At 37.5% G+C, this 21,765-nt stretch overlaps 1 protein-coding gene across 1 annotated transcript in view; it reads right to left on the bottom strand.

Annotated features, from left to right (window-relative positions):
* The window catches only part of LOC145991776 (nuclear pore complex protein Nup155-like), a 108,626-nt gene extending 88,279 nt beyond the window's left edge, over positions 1-20,347 (bottom strand). Inside the window, exons 1-2 of the mRNA XM_083127827.1 lie at positions 20,224-20,347; positions 19,321-19,894 (exon numbers count right to left, since the gene is read on the bottom strand). Coding sequence (XP_082983953.1) covers positions 19,321-19,894; positions 20,224-20,347 — 698 coding nt within the window. The remainder of the gene's footprint in view (positions 1-19,320; positions 19,895-20,223) is intronic.
* Between the last annotated feature and the right edge of the window lie 1,418 nt (positions 20,348-21,765).

Here is a 21,765-nt window from a genome sequence, read left to right as displayed (position 1 = left end):
TGGCGTACGCAGAATTTTTTCTCGGAGAGGGCAGGAATCGTAAAGGTGGATATTACATATCTGCGTTCGAGGAGGGGAGGGATATACTATAAAATATTTCAATTACCATTATTAACCTTTATCTTAAAGGCTGTTCAAAGACAAAATTTTGGAATTTGGGGGGGGGGTCAATTTAAGGCGGGGTTTCAATTACCGTTTTGGTTTTCCCGAGTTCTTTACTGCTTTCATTTCAAAATTTAATTTTCTCAAAATTTCGGGAAGAGCTGTATCCCCATCAGCCTCCTTCTGAGTATGCCAGAGTGCAAGATCGAGGATATGTAGAGACTTACATCCATATCCTCAATGTGCTTTCATGCAACGGTGTATTGTGCACGATTCCTGGTGGCAACACTGTGTAGAGTAGTTCGGATCCTACTTAAATATGTGCCGGACCCTGTGGTTAGAACATCGCACTGCGACGCCAAGGGTCCTGGGTTCGAATACCGCTCGGACTTGGTTTTTTTGTGAATGTCGATTCATCAATTTCATCATTTCATCACTCATCCCCATCTTCGCAAATTAGCCAAGAGGCACAAAACGCGAAGTATAATAAACTAAATCAATCAATCAATCAACCTACTTAAAAATGTAAGACAAGTTCATTATATTTTTCACAGTAATTGCATTTACACTTCGCACGGGCAGAGAAAGAGTGGTAGAACGAAAGAGATAAACAGGAAGACGTAAGGTGGAAGAAGAGACAGAGGGAGGAGAAAGCAATAAGAAAAGATTGAAACAGAAAGTGAAATGGAATACTTGTTTGTGAAAATCGCAATAATACCAACCTCCAACCAAATTCATCAATACACAGCTCCTGCAAAATATTATGGTCAAAATTGAAAAGCTTGATCACGATTTCGTGTCATAAAAGATAATGATTTTAAAGGGGAGAGCCACAGGCACGTATCTAGAAATACCGTATGTTTCGGGGGGGTCCTAATCAAGTGTCTCAGGAATAATAATAATAATAATAATAATAATAATAATAATAATAATGTTTAAATTAAAATAATTATATTACATCAAATTAATACAAATTACAATACATAAATTAATATTATATTATTATTACACGATTAGGTAAAAAGACTGTAGCTATAAAAATAAAGATATAACAGCGCATATTCATTACGTAGCTTACCTTTAGTTAATATCGGAATAATTTACGTAAAAACAAGTGCTCTGGCAATGAAATTAATGTCAGATGAACAATTGAATATTTATCGAATGACAAAAATGATGTCACATGTAGCTGGAGAAAAGTAAGTTTCTGATTAAAGAAAGTTCAGAGGAAATTAATAACCATCAATTATGCAACAAATGCTAATATTTTCATTAATTAATTTTAGTACTTGGTAAGTCTTTCGGGGGGTCAAGACCCCTTGACCCCTCCTATATACGTCCTTCCTGTCCCTCAAAGCCGTATGATCCCAATATAATCCTTGTCTTCCAATAAGTTCAGAGGAAATTATACAACAAATGCTAAACGAGTATATTTTCATTATTCAATTTTCGTACTTAATAGGTCTTTCGGGGGAGTGGATGTGTGTGTGTGGGGGGAGGAGTCCAGACCCCTTAAATACGTCTTTCATGTCCCTCAAAGTCGTATGATCCCAATATAATCCTTGTCTTCCAATGAGTTCAAAGAAAATTATACAACAACGGTTAAACTAATATATTTTTCATAATTTAATTCAAGTACTTGATATATCTTTCGGGGGGAAGGGGTCCGGACCTCCTGAACCCACCCACTAAATACGTACTTGGAGAGAGAGTAAGCAAGAAGAAGGAGATACTTTAATTGAGAAAAAAAGACAAAAAATTAGTAACAAGAAAGGAAAGGAGAAAGAAGATAAGAGAAACAAATGTAGAGGAGAAGGGAATAACGAGCATACAATATTTCTTTATTCCGTAAAGTAGGGGGGTTTGAGTTTATAACTTATAGCTAATGTCATTTCACCTACCAGACAATTCATTTCCGAATTGATGTGTCCCATAGAATATATGATTTTTTTCCATACCTAAGATCTTAGAAACTGTTGCAACTTGTTGCAGTCAGCAACCAATTATAAATGTTTCTGTCTTAATTTTCTTCAACAGCTGTGACCAAGTATTAATATACTAGTCATTAAATTATACATTGACATACATTGATATATTGCAGCCTTTGACACTAACATATTGGGCCAACTTTCATGAAAATCAACTACTTGATTAGTCTAATAATTCTCAACAATTCAAGTACCTCCACATGACGTCATTTTCCGGGCAGTCAATGTCCGTGTATCATCAGTAATCAACTCACCTGTATGTATCCGTCTTGCTAATCAGAAGTTAAGCAGCCAGTGAAAACACTGCAAGTCGTGACATGTCATTAGCCCCGTCTAGTTGGCTGCACATTTTGACTCTCTTTGCACCGAAACGTCCTGTTGGTTGCACGGTGCAACACCGAGTCCTCTAGTTCGTTGATTTGGAGTCAAGTAGTATATTTGGTGTCTGCACCGTCTGCACCACGTTCTGGGTCGGTGTAAGTATGGTGTATGGTCACGTGACGTCACGTCAAATGACCGTTTAAAGCAGCAGACAGGCATTTCTTGAATATCCTGAACTTGAACACCGCTTTCCGTCTAGTTGTTTGAACGTCATTCCCTTGCACCACCCTTACACCACTCTGACTCTGGATACACCTGCACTGCACCGAGTGTCAAAAAGTGCAGCCAACTAGACGGGGTGAGAGTTGTCAGCAATGTAGTGTTTTAAAATAAGTTTTAAAAGTTTTGTTACAAAAGTAGAGTTCTCAGAGCCATACCACATGAAAGATAGAAAAAATAGAAGAAATTGTAGACTTGGTAAGTAGGAAAAAATATTACCCATTAGTTTCCCTATTGTGTAATATTAGTAGTATGGACGTCCCGGTTCTACGCCCTCTTTTTGGGCGCAGTGGGCTCGCAGTATTGCCAATCCACCCCACGAAAATTTCACCATATGATATTTTACAGGCGACGCTAACCTACAAATAGGAGTTGGCAACACTGACTATTACCAGAAAGTCGCTTCACAAATGTTTTCTGGGCTTAGTGTTGTCAACCTACCCTATGAAAATTTTGCCATATGATATTTAACAGGCGATGCTAACCTACAAATAGGAGTTGACAGCGCTGACTACGATCTATGCTGTAATATTTTAGCTTCTTCTGAGATGATAAGTATGCAGTAAGATGGAGAGTTGGTGACAATTACCACGATCTAAAACATGCTAACTGGCAATAGTGGTGCAGTGTTGATGCTCCCCCCTTTTTTATGTCTTTTCTAGCATACTGATCTATTACATGCTAACCAAAAACCTTTAAGCAGGCTCTTCTCTTGTAATGCCACGGACGGAAACATGCATACCTTTGCCCCCCACATATATGTAATGCGATTTGGGTGAAGGGGGCCAATTTTAACCTTACAGCTTAATTAATCTGCATGCATGCTTAATGTCTGACTTCTTTATTTCTAGTTCGACATGAGATACACACAATTTATTTTTTGAAGTACAGTTAATATTTCTGATTAATTTTACTGACCAAAAGTGAGCAAATTCAAAGTGTGATCTATCGTGAACTAAACTAACCTCACTCACCCACCCACATATAGCCTTACAGAGTACAGCAGATGTGACTCAAAGGCAGAAAGTGGTGCATAGCTTTGATTGGTCGTGACAGGTCGATCTATCGTGAACTAATCTAACCTTACTTACTCACCCACACACACACTATGCCTTACAGAGTAAGGCAGCTATATCACTTGTAAGGACTGACGGTGGCCAACACACAAGATCTATTGCAAACTAAATTAACCTACGACATAAGCCATGGACACACACTCCAAGCCTTCCAGATAGGGTATAAGCAACTCACCTCTTGCAATTGTTTTTATATTTTATGACGGGGAAAATTAACCTACAGCTAGCAACACTGTTTGAGCTGCTTTCGACGAGCAGTGTTATCAAACTTACACTTTGCAAATATTTGTTTCTATAGGCTAAAGCTAATGCTCTACAGCTAGAAGCTTGAAACATATACAAACAAAACACCCTAGCAGAGTATGCTAACTTACCTCATGTAAAAATATTACCTAAGGTCTAAATCACCATCCCTGAGACCTTCTGTAAACAAACGGTCTCACCGATTCGATGTATCACTCCGCGTCAGCTGATCCATGACCGCAATCATCTGCTGTTACACTCATAGTTCGCCGCACCTATTCATTTTATATAAGAGCCTCTGAATGTGAGAACCCGTTCTCAAAACATCAGACGAATATGCAGCCGCATACATTGTTACTCTCCCGGTCATTCTCTCTTTCATAACCCTTAAAACTGCAGACACTGACACACCACTGCACTGGGATACCAACTTAACCACTTCATTTACTGGTTTCTCAGGATACTACTGACAGAACGTTACATAAATATTGAGTAGAATCTGTTTCTCACCCCTTTGCAAAGGCTGTCCTTGCTGGTGTTTTGAAAACAAGCTAGGAGAACACGGAGACTTTCCCTCACGCATAGAACTCGGCATGTTATTTTTCTAAGGCTAAGTCAGGCAATATTACTAAGTTGCACTACTTCCTTGCTGTTCACATGATTATTTTTAGAAAATAACCAATGTTATAAAATATCATTATGTACACAAATCTCTAAGCTCATTGAAAGTTATATTACTACAAAATGTTCACACTTATCTTACCTTGCCATGTCACCAAGTTATTTTACGAAGTGCACTATATTTGGCGAAACAAAAATCGTTATTAGGATGCTTGTCAAAGTTTCCAACCGCAATAAATTTACGAACTTTTTGTCTTGTTTTGATCATCATCAATATATTTATTGGACTTACAGCAATGCATATGGCTGTTTATGCCCATTATATATTTTATTTATATAAGATACAATTTACATAAAATGTACAAACAAATTTCAAATACACTCCTATCTATATCATCCTTAGAAATATACATTACCATGTTATATCATTTTGTCTAAAAAATGCAAGTAAAATATATTCAAAGAAAGAAGCCAAATATATGGGAAATGATTACTGGTGCAAAGAGTTAACCATAAAGGTGAAGCAATAAGTAAAAAAAGAAAGAGCATTGGGTTTAAAGTGAGACGTCATTTGCGGCAGCGTATCCCATACTACAAATTTGCCATTGTATTACCTTACGTAATGAATCCTGTAACAACACTGGATTTTCGTGTGGATTATTTTACTTCTATGAGTTTGCAATGCTTTCTGCATGCAGGTGGTTTTGTTTACAGAAGGTGTCAGGGTTTGTGATTTGACATATAGTACGGTTTTTCACAGGTTAAGCTGTGACATACAACTAGCGATTGACACAACCACCTGACGAAAATAAGACACACAGACAGAGAGAGTGAGACAGTTCATACGCAGTTTTTCCTACACATGTACTGGGTTTAAAAAGTAACTTGCAACAACTATTTCAATCTCCTCCTATCAATACCGCCTAATATATAATAAAATAACCACAGGTTTTTGATACTTGGTGCAAGGACATAGTGGTTTTAGACTGTAAATTCAGTCCGATTATTCTATTTGTGCATAAAGTGAACTTAAAAAAGAAAAATGATGCCTGCATTTGGAATATATAATTCTTCTTTCTTGGCTTACGGTATTTTGTGTGCCCCAGTAACCTTGCGTTCAATTCACGGAAGCTATGACGTGTATTTCCTGTTTCGCGAACATACGAGAACCTTTCACAATGTTGCATCAGACAATATATTGCAAGAGTGAGTTCGTTGTGTATATAAATCTAGTCTTGGAAATGGACATGAATATAATGTCAAAATTATTGCATAACTTAAAACATTGATAAAAAAGGACATTTATTGCACTGCGCTTTCTAGCAAAGGTATTATTGTTTGTAAATGTAGAATGCAAAAAGCTCAGTCCCCGGCCCCTTACAGATTCGAATACTGTTAGGTTAAACAGCATAAAAATTTCATCACTGACAGCAAGCATTGTCATATGGAGTGACGATTATTTTTTTTTTAAAAAAAAAACAGACTTAGTAATGAGTTATAACTTGTGCTGTCTTGCAAGTCACTGAAATTTGATATCTGGAGAAGGAATATGATGCCACTATAAACTGTACACAAAATATGCAGTCCTTGGCATGAGATGGACGAGGATTATGAACCTCGACCTATACAGTTGTACAATCTGGCAATGAATGGATGTTTCTTTTTTTAAGCATAGCGGTGTGTTTTCGCTTATTTCAATGTCAGCGAGCATGCATGCAAAGAAGGGAGGGAGACCATAACGGATAATTCTTATTTCGATTTCAATACTTTTGCTAGTCACGATTCACCTGCCATCTAGAAGGACACTGGACGATGGCTAAAAGCGAGGGAAGGAGAGAAATATTACCTTTTACCCCTTTGCCTGTGTGTGATGAAATAGTTTTACATGCATACGGCTGTATCGTTATGCGAGGCTGAAAACAATTTCGAAAAAAGTCTCGAGCATCTTCGCGTTCAGCCAACAAGGGGAAAAAAACATTACCAAAGGGTGGGGGGGGGGGGGGGCAACAGCCACAGTACGGTATTGTCCATGGATGTTAAAACTTTGGGGTTTTTCTGAATAGACATACATATCAGTTTTGCAGTCTCCAGATGGGACCGGAGTTTTCGTTTTTTGGACAAGGGGGTTCAAATCAATGCATGGACTAAAACTTTTGTTCACATCAAAATAAAAGAAAGAATTTTACTCCACTGCTCACTTGTTCATTTTTTTTCTTTTGTATTGAAAAGAATGAGGCGCCGTGTCTCATTGTATAGTCTTCCAACAGCACACCTCGGGGCGTACATTTCTACTTCTGCATGTATGCAAAATATAGTTAACTTCTGTTGTCAAGCCAATGGAGATAAAAAAAGAAGAAGCGAAGTTATTTTGGTTAATGGCAACGATGAGGATGAATAATGGTTATTTTTACATGAGGTAAGTTAGCATACTCTGCTAGGGTGTTTTGTTTGTATATGTTTCAAGCTTCTAGCTGTAGAGCATTAGCTTTAGCCTATAGAAACAAATATTTGCAAAGTGTAAGTTTGGTAACACTGCTCGTCGAAAGCAGCTCAAACAGTGTTGCTAGCTGTAGGTTAATTTTCCCCGTCATAAAATATAAAAACAATTGCAAGAGGTGAGTTGCTTATACCCTATCTGGAAGGCTTGGAGTGTGTGTCCATGGCTTATGTCGTAGGTTAATTTAGTTTGCAATAGATCTTGTGTGTTGGCCACCGTCAGTCCTTACAAGTGATATAGCTGCCTTACTCTGTAAGGCATAGTGTGTGTGTGGGTGAGTAAGTAAGGTTAGTTTAGTTCACGATAGGTTAGCTTCGCCTGTGAAATATCATATGGCAAAATTAAAAACAAAAGGTTTGTGAAGCGACTTTTTGGTACTAGTCAGTGTTGCCAACTCCTATTTGTAGATTAGCATCGCCTGTAAAATATCATATGGTGAAATTTTCGTGGGGTGGGTTGGCAACACTGCGAGCCCACTGTGCCCAAAAAGAAGGCCTAGAAGCGGGACGTCCATACTACTACAAAAGAGATGAAGTGAACATTTGTATAAATGTTAAGGGTGTTACGGCCCTTCACAAACAAAAGAACCTTCGGCTAAAACCCTTCGCTCACCTAACCCTCGATCCGTTCAGCTCGGGCCAAAAGGAAGCATGCTCCACTCTCCCCCTCCCCTCCTCGCGGGAATACGGTTCACAGCGCAGTTTTTTCTTTTTTCTGGTGGTTCCACTACAGTGTAGCCTTTGCCTTCTCAATAGTACCAGTCCATTCCTGTCTGTTTCTTGCCTTTTGTCTCCATCTTCTTGTACTCGCTGTTCTTATGTCTCCCTCCACATCATCTATCCATCGCATCCTGGGCCGCCCTCTTATTCGCTTGCTTTCAGGTTTTACGGGGAATAAATACGGGGGGGGGGAGGTAAAGTAGACGGGTGCCAAAAAATCCACCCCGCCCGGGTGAAAATTTATCTTGAGCCGCCGCTGGTACAGCATATATTTATAGTGTGTTGTTATACAAAACATTAACTGACTACGAATTAGGAAACTAACTACTAATAAGATAACTAGAAAAAATATTAAATTGATCTGAAATTTCGGATGGATCCAAACCCACCAGTCAGACTGAAAGCCCATTGTGCACGTAGTTCGGATTTCTACCGTAGATATCTCTGCATGCAGCCGTCTTCTGCTGCCCTCTCACGCATTCTTTACCAACTAGTTTCAGGTTAAAAAATTCCATCATTTTAAAATGTAAGATTGAATAATTAATCCGATTGATTTGGTGTTTTAAGTCCACTTTATGCACAGTGAGGCTAATCGGGACTGGACCTATAATTTAAAGTGGGATCCGAACTACTATGTGCCTCCGCCCGGGATTAATCCGAATAATATGTGTAAAAACAGCATAGCATTCGTTCCAATAGCTCATTATGAGGATTCCTCTTCACATTAACGACATAATCTTGACATTTCTACCTTAATGTTTCTTTTAATTTTACCAAGATGCACCTCTTATGATGCAAATAACTCATCAGATTTTCGAATTTCAATGCAAACATTGACAATTATCTGCATTATTTTATTATATTTGTGTCTACCTCATCCTATACTCTTGTGGACACTAAAATTATCCACGTTTTCAATTTATCTCTGACTTGCTACTTCTCTTACTATAACTAAACACTCATTATCTACGCATCTTCTTTCCACTCACAACATACGTTGTTACGTTCAGTTTTAGTTGACGAAATAGCTTCAAGCTCATTCAAAGAATGATTAGGTAAAAGAGTGTATTTTTATCAACTTCACTCTATCATCCTCGTGGCTCTCAGTTTCATTTCCTCGCACCTCACTACATGTTGGCAACTATTCTAAAGACGACTGAAAAACTACATTGAAAGTCATGCTTCCTTCTCCGACACCAGGAACGTCGATAGAGGGAGGCCCTGGCCCCACCTGTTGTAACTCTACCACCCACCAAACAACATTTTGATAGATTAAAAAATATCCTAATTTAATACCAAATATAATTTTTTGATAAATTTGAAGCAGCGCTGGAAACTCTGCGCGGGGAGCAAACTTGCTATTCCGAGGAAAATGTAGGACACCAAAATTTCCACTCTTGCTTGCTGGTTTGTAACCAAGGTCATATAATCTGCCTGCCTTGATGTTATTACTAGGGGACGGATTTATATGCACTAAAAAAAGCCAAAATATGCATGCAAATATGGACTAAAAAAGGTCAAAATATGCACTTAAAATATGCACTAAAAATTTTCAAAGCAACCTAATTTAAGGTTCTGTATGCCTTACATGCACAGTACATGTATCAGTAACTTACTGAACGCAATTATGCGTAGAACTGAAAGTGTGATAAATTGTACTATTTAGGATCACCAAAAAATACTAATTTACAAATGTTTTTAGTCTCATGTAAAAAAACATTAAATTACACTGTGTATTTGTCGTGTGGAAGGAAGTGCGTTTCCATTTTAAATTGATAAATTTATACGCAAGAATCAATTAACTTGGACGTGACAAAAATTAGTCATACTGCTATGCTTTTGTCCGTTAACTTCCTATGAAATAGAAAGGACTTCCTAACAGTATAAGAAGTTTGACATATTATTCCCAATGTTAACTGAAATGGATTATATTTCTCGGAAGCAGTTTCCGGGCATTTGTGAGCTTTCCTTCATAAAAGTTATCTAATTGCCATTCATCATCACCATCATGATATTGCGATTAACCAAGAGTAAGAGAAAAAGCGAAACAAAATATGAGAAATAAAAATAAATATTTACGTATGAAAATTACAAAGAAAATAAATAACAAGTTGATATGTACTGCCTATTTTTGTACTTTTTCTTATAGTTCCTTTTTGAAGTTGCCTATTTTCGTTATTTTAACATGTTCTCAGTTCATATAATCTTTTGTTTGAGTACATCGTTCTTGAAATGCAAATACGTTTCCACTCCATAGATTGTTAAATTTTCACTTCTCCAATAAATGTTTCTTATCAATTCATTTTGTTTTAAATTGAAAGATTGAGGAGCTAAGAAAGAGTAGCATGACAATGTTTAGGGAAACCTATAGCAGAGAGAGGAGAATCGTCTTCATGACCACATGAAAGTCCTTAACTACAGAAGGTTGTTTCACGTTGATGGTAACGATTTCGATCACCAGGGAGCAGCACGTAGGCACAGCACAGAGCAGCCAGAGCCAGTAGGACGAAAGTACTGTGTGTTGACTTGCAAAGACGATGGTTGGTGTGTGAGTGGGTGTTTATATGGCACCAAAAATTTCAGTCTTTTGGGAGGGGTACATCTGTGCCCTTTCCGACGTTGGTTATAGTTATAGCCAGATAATTAAACAGTGCCACATGAAAGCATTCCATGTGTCAAAGAAGGGCATCAATGCAGTGTTGAATCGCCATAAAGCTTGCACTGTACCTGTTGCTGGAACCAGTCAAAGTGGGCCTCGGACATGTCGGAAGCCCAAGCGTTCCTCCGGTGTTGTGCGGAAAGTGAGATCCTTGGTGCGATGTGAAAACCCTGCAACGCAAAGAGTGATTGCACAGGCAGTGCAAGGTTTGCCTGCAACTATAAATCGCATCATAGCCCAAGATTTACAACTTGTGCGGAAGCACAAGGCTCAAGTTCACAAGTTGCGTGCCTCACATGTCCAGGAGAGGAAGACCAACAGTCGGAAGCTCTACGAACGCCATCTGGCAGGGGACCGCTGGAAGTATGTGGTGTCCCTGGATGAAGCATGGGTGTATCTGTCGGGATGTGATAAAAAAAGGGTCATCTACTATTGTCCACGTGATGCAAGAGGTCGATCTGAGTGGGTACGTGAATGTGCTGAAAGTTTTCCACGCGGGTTCATGGTTGTGTGTGGTTACTGCCATAACGGCAAACTTCCACTGCGCAGAGTGGAAAAAAAGGCTAAAATAAATGCAGCCTATTGCCAGACGAATATTTTGGAGCCACTTTACAGACATATATTCCTTCTCTCTATGGCAGCGACACATCTCGTGTTGTCATCCACCAGGACAAGGCTTCCAGTCATACGGCAAAGTCCACGCAGGCATACATGGATCGGATGGCACGTGAAACGGCATTCATGCAATCCCCTTTACAGACATCCCTGTGAAATCCCCCGATGCCTCTTCCATGGATTTTTGTGGGTTTCCGTTGTTGAAACGAGCCTTGGGAAGCAGACGGGCCCGCACAATTGAGGGTCTTTGGCAAAGAGAATAATAGGATGAGAGCTGGCACTCAGCCCCTAATGTGGAAATCGTGCGTCGTCTGCTAGGAGGGGAAATGAGGGGAGGTAGGGGACTTGAGCTACACTAGCGGCATCTCGTCCTGGTCCCCCGAAACTCACGAACTAACGCAGCGCTCTACTGTTAACAAGTGAAGGAAGCGTTGCACGTAAGTTTGAATTTGAAGTAACCGTCGATGTTGCTCGCGTCCGTAGAACGCCAAAATTCGTTCGTTCTCCGTGTTTGGCGTGGTGTTTGGATGTATTTTTTTTAGGCGATTAGCAACAACTGAAGTGCAATTCAAAGCCCACCATGCCTCGTAGATGTAAGTTACGAGTTCGACTGATTTACGGGAAAAATCTACGAGATCTGAAGCTTGGATAAATTCGCGTTTCAGAATTCCGAAGGATCCAGACAGGTATGTACAATAAATCTTACGAGACGGAAAATGTAGTTAGAAAATTCTTAGTTTGTTAATAAATAATGCGATCACCAAAGGTAAACATATTGGTATGTACATATATATATATAGGTTGTAAACAATGATAACACAGATGCATGATACTTTGGTCCACCCTCTATTTTCACGAAATTTCACACTTTTGTCCTATAAGACGTGTTGGCTGGAGCTCAAGGGATCCAAAAGGAACGGATATCCGGTGATTCGGAGTCTACCATCGAATTTGTGATTTTTTTCCCCTATCTAAAGGAGGCTTTTAAGAATACTTTTAACATACCAAGCCCCTTTGGAGGCAAAATTGTCAGATCGACACGCAAGAAGCTCAGCCTGTGAAGCACGTTTTTCTGCAAATAATAAATGCTTCTATAATGCAGATTTTCTGAAAAATTGAAGAAAAAATATAAACAAAGAGATATTGTGTGTGTGTATATATATATATAAAACTTCCAGGGAAGAAGGAAATCAAGTACATATCTGTATAACACACAGTATTTAAATTAAATATAATAAAATATAAAAATAAACATTGTGTGAAAACCTTAAAATTTTACAAATTCTAAGTTCTTTGGATCTTAAATACCATTTGCACACGTAAAATGTGTTTAGATCTGCTTGTTAGAGTGCATGTGATTGTATTTGTACATGGAACTGTAAATTATCAATCTAATCAATACAATTTTAACTTATGTTTTTATATTACAGATGTTCCCATGGTTGACCAGTCCTGGAAGCCCAAAATGTGGAGAAAAAGTGTGCAGTGTCCATACATAACATGAAAGTGATTTCTGCTACGATTTAGTGACAAGTGTGAAATGTGATAAAAATTTATTTTTACTGCCTCACTGTGGACTCAGCTCACCAATAAAGTCTTTAGTATAGGTTTCAACGTTCCAAAATCTTCTGATATTGAAATATTTTCTTGGTGCATAGTTTACCTCAAGAAAAAAGTAATTGGTGAATTCTTAAAAAGTTTAATTGTTCTTGTTGCCATTTCTTCATTTGTGTGCGGATGTATATAAGTGAGAGAAACTTGTGATACACTGTGAGAAATTCCAAATGTAGTGCCTTTTGCTCTTTTTCTTTATGAGATGTAATGCATATTTATTCAAAAAGGAAAGATGAGAAGACTATATTCGGATCGGTACATGAAAAACAAGGGAGTATGTATTTTGTGATTAATAGTGTCAGTGTTATGAAGAAAATTGCATGGATTCAAACGAAGTGCTTGTTTTGACAACCATATTCTCATACTTTCATGCAGCTTGGGGTATGGATTACCTCCCTTATGGTAAGAAACCACATTCAAATTTTAACTCCGCTATATCACTCTTCTGGTTCCACAAGTTTTAAGGCAATTCTTGCTTCTTTCTAATTTACTAACCAAAACATATTGACTGCAATTGACTCATTGGCCCAAGTTCCTTTTGTTTTGTTGCGATTTCAACATGCTACGAATGCAATTTTTACATGGTTCAATTTCGGTGTACGTCTGTTAACCATACTGCGGAGTTTTAGCGATTACTTAAGGTTTTGTTCAATATATGCTTTCGTGGTTAGGTTAGGCAGGTTAGGTGTGGTTTTCTTAGCATTAAAATAAAGTCCCTAAATGCATTCTACTAAGTTTCCGATTTACTTCTACATTCATTCCCACGCTTCTACGATATTTACTGTCGCTTGTCGACTGAGAATATCTTGTCCATGAGAAGTGCGTAAGGTAATTTTAAAGTTGTCTTTTTTCAACATAAGTAACTTTTTTCGAGTCCAAACAGTGCTAATTACTTTAAGGAAGGTTGAAATTTCGTGTGACAATGATTTCCAAAATTCTACGATAATTAGTCTTTGTGCTAGGATAAATCATAAAACAATCGGAACCGTTACCGAGTCATTTTAGAAATCTAGATTGTGAATTAAAACCAGTGTATTTTAGGAAGAAAAATATAGTGACAATGCTCTGCATTTGTGGTAGTTCATTAGTAAATTTATTAAAAGTATTTCCAGTTCTCAGTGTCACATTTGCTTGTGTGCAGGACCCAGTACTGATTGCATTTGGGCAGCTAGTAAAAATAATGCTCCAACACAGTGTAGATACAACATTTCTCCACAAAAGACATACAGTCGCGAGTCGTCAGCTATTAGAGGTTGAGTGTTCTGCACTGCAGAAGTGTGTCAAATGAAAAGTGCTACTGTTTCATGTAGAAATGGCTGTGTGCTCAATTTATCATAATATAATATATATATTTACCTGAGTTCAGTTTCATTTAAATACTGATGAAAATACTTTCTTCTACATGCAGAACACTCAACATACATCCACATGTAGATAATAAAAATGTAATTACTACATTTACTTATTACTGGGCAAATATCGTAAGTAGGATCTGATGGAATTTTGTGATACATATATTTGTCCTTGTCAACATTATATGGATTACGACTCAATTAAATTCTTTTTTTTCTTTTTCTTTGTTCAGTAAAGATGTGAACGTGCGAGTCGTGATGAATGGGATTTATTTTTAATTGAATTCAGTTTACATTTTTTTCATGGATAATGATGATGAATGATGCTTTTTACCCTATCATTGAGTTTAGAACAGTGGTGTATTCATCCGTATTATCTGGTATACCATTGTTAAACAAGCTTTTTGCATACATGTGGAAATTGCCTCAAAATTTGAAGTTGTTGTAATTCAATACTTGTTTTACTTGCATGCCTGCATTGGTGTTTTATTTCTTTTATATCTAATATATAATAAACATATACAATAAGTAAGAATTGTTCCGGTAAACCACGTAAAATATTACGATTACGCCACTGGTTTAGATTTGCCTCCAGCTATGTGCCACAGGAAAAAGCATGTTACAATTACCTGGTGATTGGAATATTTAGATCCTATGTGGGTCAAGGTGGTAATGTAATGCAAAGCTAAATCCTAGGCAGTGCTTTTTTTTCTGGTGGTATGCAAACTGTATGCCATACTGGTATCTTTTTACATGTGAAAATAAAAAAATAACATGATTTTATTTTAATATTAGAAGTTTGTGTTTGTGTGTAACTATATGAATGCAGGATCACATGTGAACATACCTTACTATTCTGGGTAGTTCTTATGATGAACACAAGAACAAATTTTTTGGAGAGTACTGGAACCTATCTTCCCAGAAAAAAAGTACTGGTCCTAAGTAAGACCAGATGATTCTGTGCCAAAGTTTGAGGTTTAAGACAAATTTATGCTCAGATAGGCTAATTTTGAATTTAAAATTGAATCAACCACTGCATTAAGCCTCCACCCACGACTTCTCCTGATTACAAGTCAACATCATCAGAGAAGCCGAGATTATCCTTCAGATCACTAATGTATCTGCACAGGGTGCGAAATCATTGAAAACTGGTGGGGGGAGAAAGTTCTTCATCTACAAACCCCCTCCCCACAAACATGTGTAAATTATGTGATACATATTTGTAATGTTATTAAAAGTAAAAATAGTAGTAGATTTGTTAATGATCTCTTGAGAGGGAATGCATTCAATACTCACGACTACACTAATTTGTGTGTGTTTTCGATATTATTCTTAGTAAAGTATATTTGAAATTAAAAGTAATTGCTTATCTTTTGTTTGCTATAACAAAATCTTTCCCTGCCTGGAAATTTTTTGGGGGGGGATTTTTGGTGGGGGAAATTCCCCGCAGGATTTCGCACCCTGTAATTGCCACACTTTATTCGAGAGAGAGATGAAATTATTCATTTATGGAATTATTTACACATTTTCAGAAAGTAATGTGTCAGGTAAGGGTTTCAATTTTCTTAATGTTTAGTTTTGAATACATTCTTGCTTTAACTGTACAAGGTGTTTAGGAATGAGCAAATCATCTTGAGGTGAAATGTGTGCATGGTCATCAGGAAGGTGGGATCCCCCCCTTGTGATTATCAACTTAAATTTATATTTCACACATGTTCTTTCATTTAAGTAACAGCAATATATGATAATTTTTATAAGATTACAGTCCTTCAAGATGAAGGACTGGTTTTATGGGATTTACTGTTTTTTTTTGCCTGCCCCCTCGCTCCTGGAAAAATCAAAGCTGTGGCTGCATTATTACTGATGTAATATGGTGTTTGTTTTTTGAAACCTCTATGATGTGCATATGTTTTTCGTAAAATATTGCTCGCACATGAAGATATATGCAGAAAGTTCGTGAATGATTGTAAGAATCGCCTTTAGATGGTGTATGCTGAAATAAGTAAGTTCCCGTCACTTTTTTTACGTGTAATTTTCAGGAAAAATCCTAATTTACGTTTAAATTTCTACACTTAGAAAATTACAATACTCTGTAAAGAAAAAGAAAAAAACTAGCAGAAACCTGAATTCCTGAATACATTTGTTTAAATTGTAAATGTTTTTATCTTCGAAAGTTTACTACGTTGGTAATAATTTTCAGCAGTCAGGCAGCTTAATTTAGTGTGTCCATATTTCGCCATGGAATTTTTCCAAATATAGACGTGTGTTGAGACGTAAAAATGGAAAACCGTCTACGCAAAGCGCGTTGCTTCCGGCGTTGCTATGGTAACCGCGGTAGTTCGGGGGACTTGCGTGTGGCGGCAGCATAATCTCTGCTTTTTCCTGATTGGCCGGTCTCGTTTAAATTTCTCATTCCGGATTGGCTGTCTTGTAAGCCGGTTGCTGAAAAGTTTCTATTGTGGGTATAGGAACTTTCTTCTCTCTTTACATCCCCATTCTCTTTGGTCTTTGGAAAGCTTGTCAGGAGGAATATGATCGTTTGGACCAATGTGTTCTTCGACGCAGTCTCCTCCAATGGAAACTCCGCTGCAGGGCCATTGCTGCAAGACAGGGGTATCACGTGGAGCACCACCGCTCGTGACGTCACGGTTTTTCTTAAGGTGAGGTGGGTTCTAACTTTGTTACCATGGACGTGAAACGACCTTCTGTAATTGAGGGGACTGAGTGGGAAAGCAGGCCTTGTCTCTTGAAGGCTATTGCCTGCGGGTTATTGTAAATTTGATTTTTTTTCTCAACGGTTCCCTATGTTGTGGGGTCTTTCGCTAATTTGATGTTATCGTGCCAGTTGGGAAATTAAAATTTAAGTGTTCGGGATGCCTTTCTAGGTGAAATCTTGGTGGTCTCTCAAAGACGGTTTTCCATTCAGCAGAACATAGATGTTTCTTGAAACGGATAACATATCCCAAATTACTCTTGCATCTTTGTAAGTTAACGTCGTTTTCTTTCTTCCTTCAGAATTGGCTTAATTTTGTTCTCACCCAAGAGGTGGTTACCAAGTTAATGTTCTAATATTCATTACAAGGTGTCCTCTTGAACTCGTTTGTGTGTTTCGGTATGATATTATCGTCATGTTTGTAAGGCAAGGCAATGTGTTGGTGTCTCTTGAGAAGTGTGATCATTACGGTTATTACAGTTTGAATTCACTGCGTGGTGTCCTCTCGAGGTCTAATTTTCATTTGCTTCAACATCAAGTAATGGGGATTGCTTTGATCGAAAATACTCATTTGAATTTGTGACGCCCTGGACATTTTTCTTGGCTAAAACGTAAGCAGCTGGAAGCTGAATTTCGAGCTAATCTTAACATTTGTCATTACTGTACTCTATCCTCCACTGTGGCCGTGCGGTCTAAGGCGTCACACTTCTGTCTTCTTTGCAATTTTAAATGGATTCTGCAGAAGACGAGAGGATGTTGAGGCTGTGGGAGAATGTACAAAATGAAGAACGATATGACAAGTACTGTCATATGGCTTGTTTTATTAACTATACCTATGCGCATGTTGAGTAATTTAAGATTATTAGCAAACGTCTATATGCACAAAAAACATTATGTTCAGAGAATTCACGAAAATGGAGTATAAATGCCGTTAGAATTCATTTCTACTCACGTTAATTTCTGAAAATGGTAAATCTTTCGTACTAAACCTCGTGGTTATAGCAAATGGCGGAGGACGCCATTGCTATCAAAAGTTGAATTTTATGTTAAAACTAGCATTCAAACTAACGTAATCCACTCAGAAAAGCTGGAACTTAGCACAGATGTAAACTAATGTGATTTGCATCTTGATTTCAGTTATTGACAAAGCATATTTTCAACTTTTATTTTGTTTTTCAAGGTCACTTGTCCGTACATGGACATGTTGGTTGCACATAAAGACATGGTGTCGTATCAGCTGTGCGACGTGAACATTAATGTGTAGTATGCGTTAATCCTTTCAGACTTGGTATAGTTAGATACTGCCATCACTTTATAAGAAATCATATGTCAGTTTGAGGTAGTCTTGACTAATTTACCAGCAAATACACATTGTAGTAAGTGTATATTTCAGGGTAAATCAATCAGCTGTACATGTTGGTATAAACAACATCGTTGTTTAAACAAGAAACAGAATTTTCTCAATGCTCTTAAACGACAGATATGTAAAATTAACATACTAATAAAGGAGTTTAATAGTTTATGAATTATATTTCACTTGGAATTTGCACACAAGAATTAATCTCTACTTGATGCATGAATCCATGTTCTGTCATATGTGTATTCTCTTACAGCAGGAGGAAGTTTGGGTGTGCTATTGATGTGTCCAGTATAATCACACATACTAAACTATCTCACCAAATGTTTGGGAATATATAATGAGGTATTTCTGTTCTGAGTTCATCTTTGACATTTGCCAGTATTAAGAATTTCGTTCTGTTGGGTTTAAAAGAACATGCAAAATTATTCGTGTTTCTGGGAAATGAGTATACACGAGGGCGTGTTTGAATATTAAGGATTGGGTGCAAGTTTGGAATCTTGGAATTCAAATATCACTCCAGAGGGATATGGGAATGCATTGTGGTATTACAGATATTTGATTTAAATATCCATAGGGTGCTCCTGAATTTGGTAAACAGAAATAAATTAGTCTCTTAGTTAATTGGCTATTATCTGTTAGCACTTTGTTTGTGTGTGTTAAAGTTATTTGAAGAAATAGTCAAAGTATCAATTTCAAGCACTAGCATATATTGTGTTTAGCGTACAAGAATATTACAGACAGAGAAAACGAACGAGAAAAAAAATCAACGTCCATGCAGTCGACACTGCTAACACAGAATACTCTGTGATGTACCACACATACTACTCACCAACATTGATAAGTTCTACACTCAGCCACCAGTTGGCAGCACCAAACAAATACACATCATAGAATGCAGTGTTTCTATTATTCTTAACACTTCCTTCAAACACTGCATTGACAAAATCAACACACAAAAAAAATCAGTTACATACACCAATTGCCTTTCTCAACATATTAAAGCGAACACGTTCTAATGGTTTTGTTAGCAGGTCAGCTAACTGTTCTTTTCAACTGATATGCTCTAGCTTAATGTCACAATTTAGCACCCTTTCTCGTACATAAAAATGTCTGACTTCTATGTGTTTTGACCTTTTATGATATTTTGGAATTTTAGCTAACTTCACTGCACTGGCATTATCAACATAGAGGGTTGGTGGAGGATCCAACTCCGAAAGCTGTGACAGTTCTAACAAAAGTTGCTTCAACCACACCAATTCTTTTGCTCCTTCACTTGCAGCAACTATTTCAGCTTCAGTTGTAGAAAGTGCCACCACCTTCTGCAATTGACTTGTCCAAGAAACTGCTCCACCAGCAAATGTAGCAACAATACCTGTTGTTGAGCGTCTTGTCCTCTTGTCACCGGCGAAATCAGCATCACTGAAGACCTTCAGTTGTGAATTTCCTTTTTTGTATGTTATGCTAAAATCCACTGTTCCTTTTAAATATCTGAATATACGCTTCACATTGCTCCAATCCAAAGAAGAAGGTTTTTCCAGAACTCTTGCGGCCTTATTAACTGCGAATGCAATATCAGGACGAGTTGCAGCAGCTAAATAACTAAGGCATCCTACTGCTTCACGATACGGAACCTTCCTGGTAACATCTTCAGTATTTTCTACTTCTTCACGGCCTACTGGAGTTGACACAGCATTAGACTCAGGAATTGTGTCAGAATCCTTTTTGTGTAAGCCTCCTGGTTTAAGGTAATTGAGCCATCTTCATTGAATTGTATTCTCATTCCCAAGAAATTTTCCAGTGATCCTACGGATATCTTAAATTCTCTTTGCAAATAATTTATGAAAGTTTCAACTTCATTTTCATTGCTTCCAACAACCAGTCCATCATCAACATAAATTGCTACATACAGTACATTCTCACTGTGCTTGCGATAAAAGAGACATGGATCAGCTGAACTGTTATTGAGACCAGTTTTCTTCATAAATTGCATGAATCTCTTATTCCAACAACGTGGAGCTTGTTTTAAGCCATACAAACTTCGTTTTAAAAAACAAACACGCCCACTTCCATCATCAAATCCTTCTGGTTGTTCCATATACAAATTTTCCTCAAGTATACCATTTAAAAATGCAGTCTTTACATCCAACTGTTTTAATTTCATTTGTTTTGAAGCAGCCAAAGCTAACATCATTCGAATGGTATCATAGCGAGCTACAGGACTGAAAGTTTCACTGTAGTCAATTCCTTGTTTCTGTACAAAACCTTTTGCCACTAATCTAGCTTTGAAACGAGAAGAACCTTCACTTGAAGTCTTAACACGAAAAACCCAACGATTTTTCAGTACTTGAACATTAGAAGGACGATCAACAAGATCCCAAGTTTCATTTTCTTTCAATGAATCTAATTCTTCAAGCATAGCTTCCATCCATTTCTTGTGAATTATTTGATTCAACAGCTTCGGAATATGAATTTGGGTCTGTACCACTGTCATTTTTCGCATCAGTCATACATACAAATTCATCACCTTCCCTCCAAGCTGGTTTCCTTTTACTGCGTTCACTTCTTCTTTCATCAGTGTGTACTGGTTGAACTTCACTTCCTTCGGTTGTCAATATGGTATATTCTTCTTCTGAAGATCTGTTGTCAAATGGTACTTCCTTCTTTCCTTCCATACATTCAGTCACAGTAACATTAATGTTCTTGTTAGAATTTTGAAGTTCCTTATCATCTTTTGATATAGTAGTTTCATGGTGTAATTTACAGGTAATTTCAGCCTTGAATTTTACATCATGACTAAGTACTACTTTCCTTTGCGAAGGAATCCAAACCCGATAATCATCCTTGTCATTAACATAACCAACAAGAAACCCAAAAATAGCCTTATTGTCAAATTTGGAACGGAAATTCTTGTTCACATGAATATAACACTGTGTTCCAAAAATACATAAATGCTCAAGCTTACCAACTTCTCGTCTATACCACAGTTCATAAGGTGCCTTGCCATAAACTGGCGATTTTCCTGTACGATTCAAGATATACACTGCTGTATTACAAACTTCAGAACATAAAGCTTTTGGTAGTTTTGTAGGATTTAGCATTGAACGAGCTGCCTCAACAATAGTGCGGTTTTCTCGTTCAGCAGCACCATTTTGCTCAGGAGTATATGGAGGAGTAATACAGTACGCAATACCACGACTGGCTAACAATTCTGCAATTTTCTTGTTATCAAATTCTTTTCCACCATCACACCTGAAAGTTTTTATCACATGACCATTAGTGTTTGCTTCATTTAAAAATGTTTCAAGAACTGCTGAAACTTCATCCTTATGTTTTAAGAAAAACACTCTGCGAAATTTACTGTAGTCATCCTTAAAGCAAACATAATAACGAGCACCTCCTAGAGATGTAACACTCATGGGTCCATTCACATCAGCATGAATTACTTCACCAATTTCTTTAGGTCGATTCAAACGTTTCTTAAATGGTAACCTATGCATTTTCCCTAAAGCACACCCATCACAAAACTGTTCATCTCCATCTTTTACATCAATGTTCATTTGTTTCAACACTTGTTTCACATGCTGTTTATTTTGATGAGCAAAACGT

This window comes from Lepisma saccharinum, chromosome 8, assembly GCF_977018435.1.
Source record: "Lepisma saccharinum chromosome 8, izLepSacc3.1, whole genome shotgun sequence".
In the NCBI taxonomy this organism is placed as follows: Eukaryota; Metazoa; Arthropoda; class Insecta; order Zygentoma; family Lepismatidae; genus Lepisma; species Lepisma saccharinum.
This window is presented reverse-complemented; position numbering and strand designations above follow the sequence as displayed.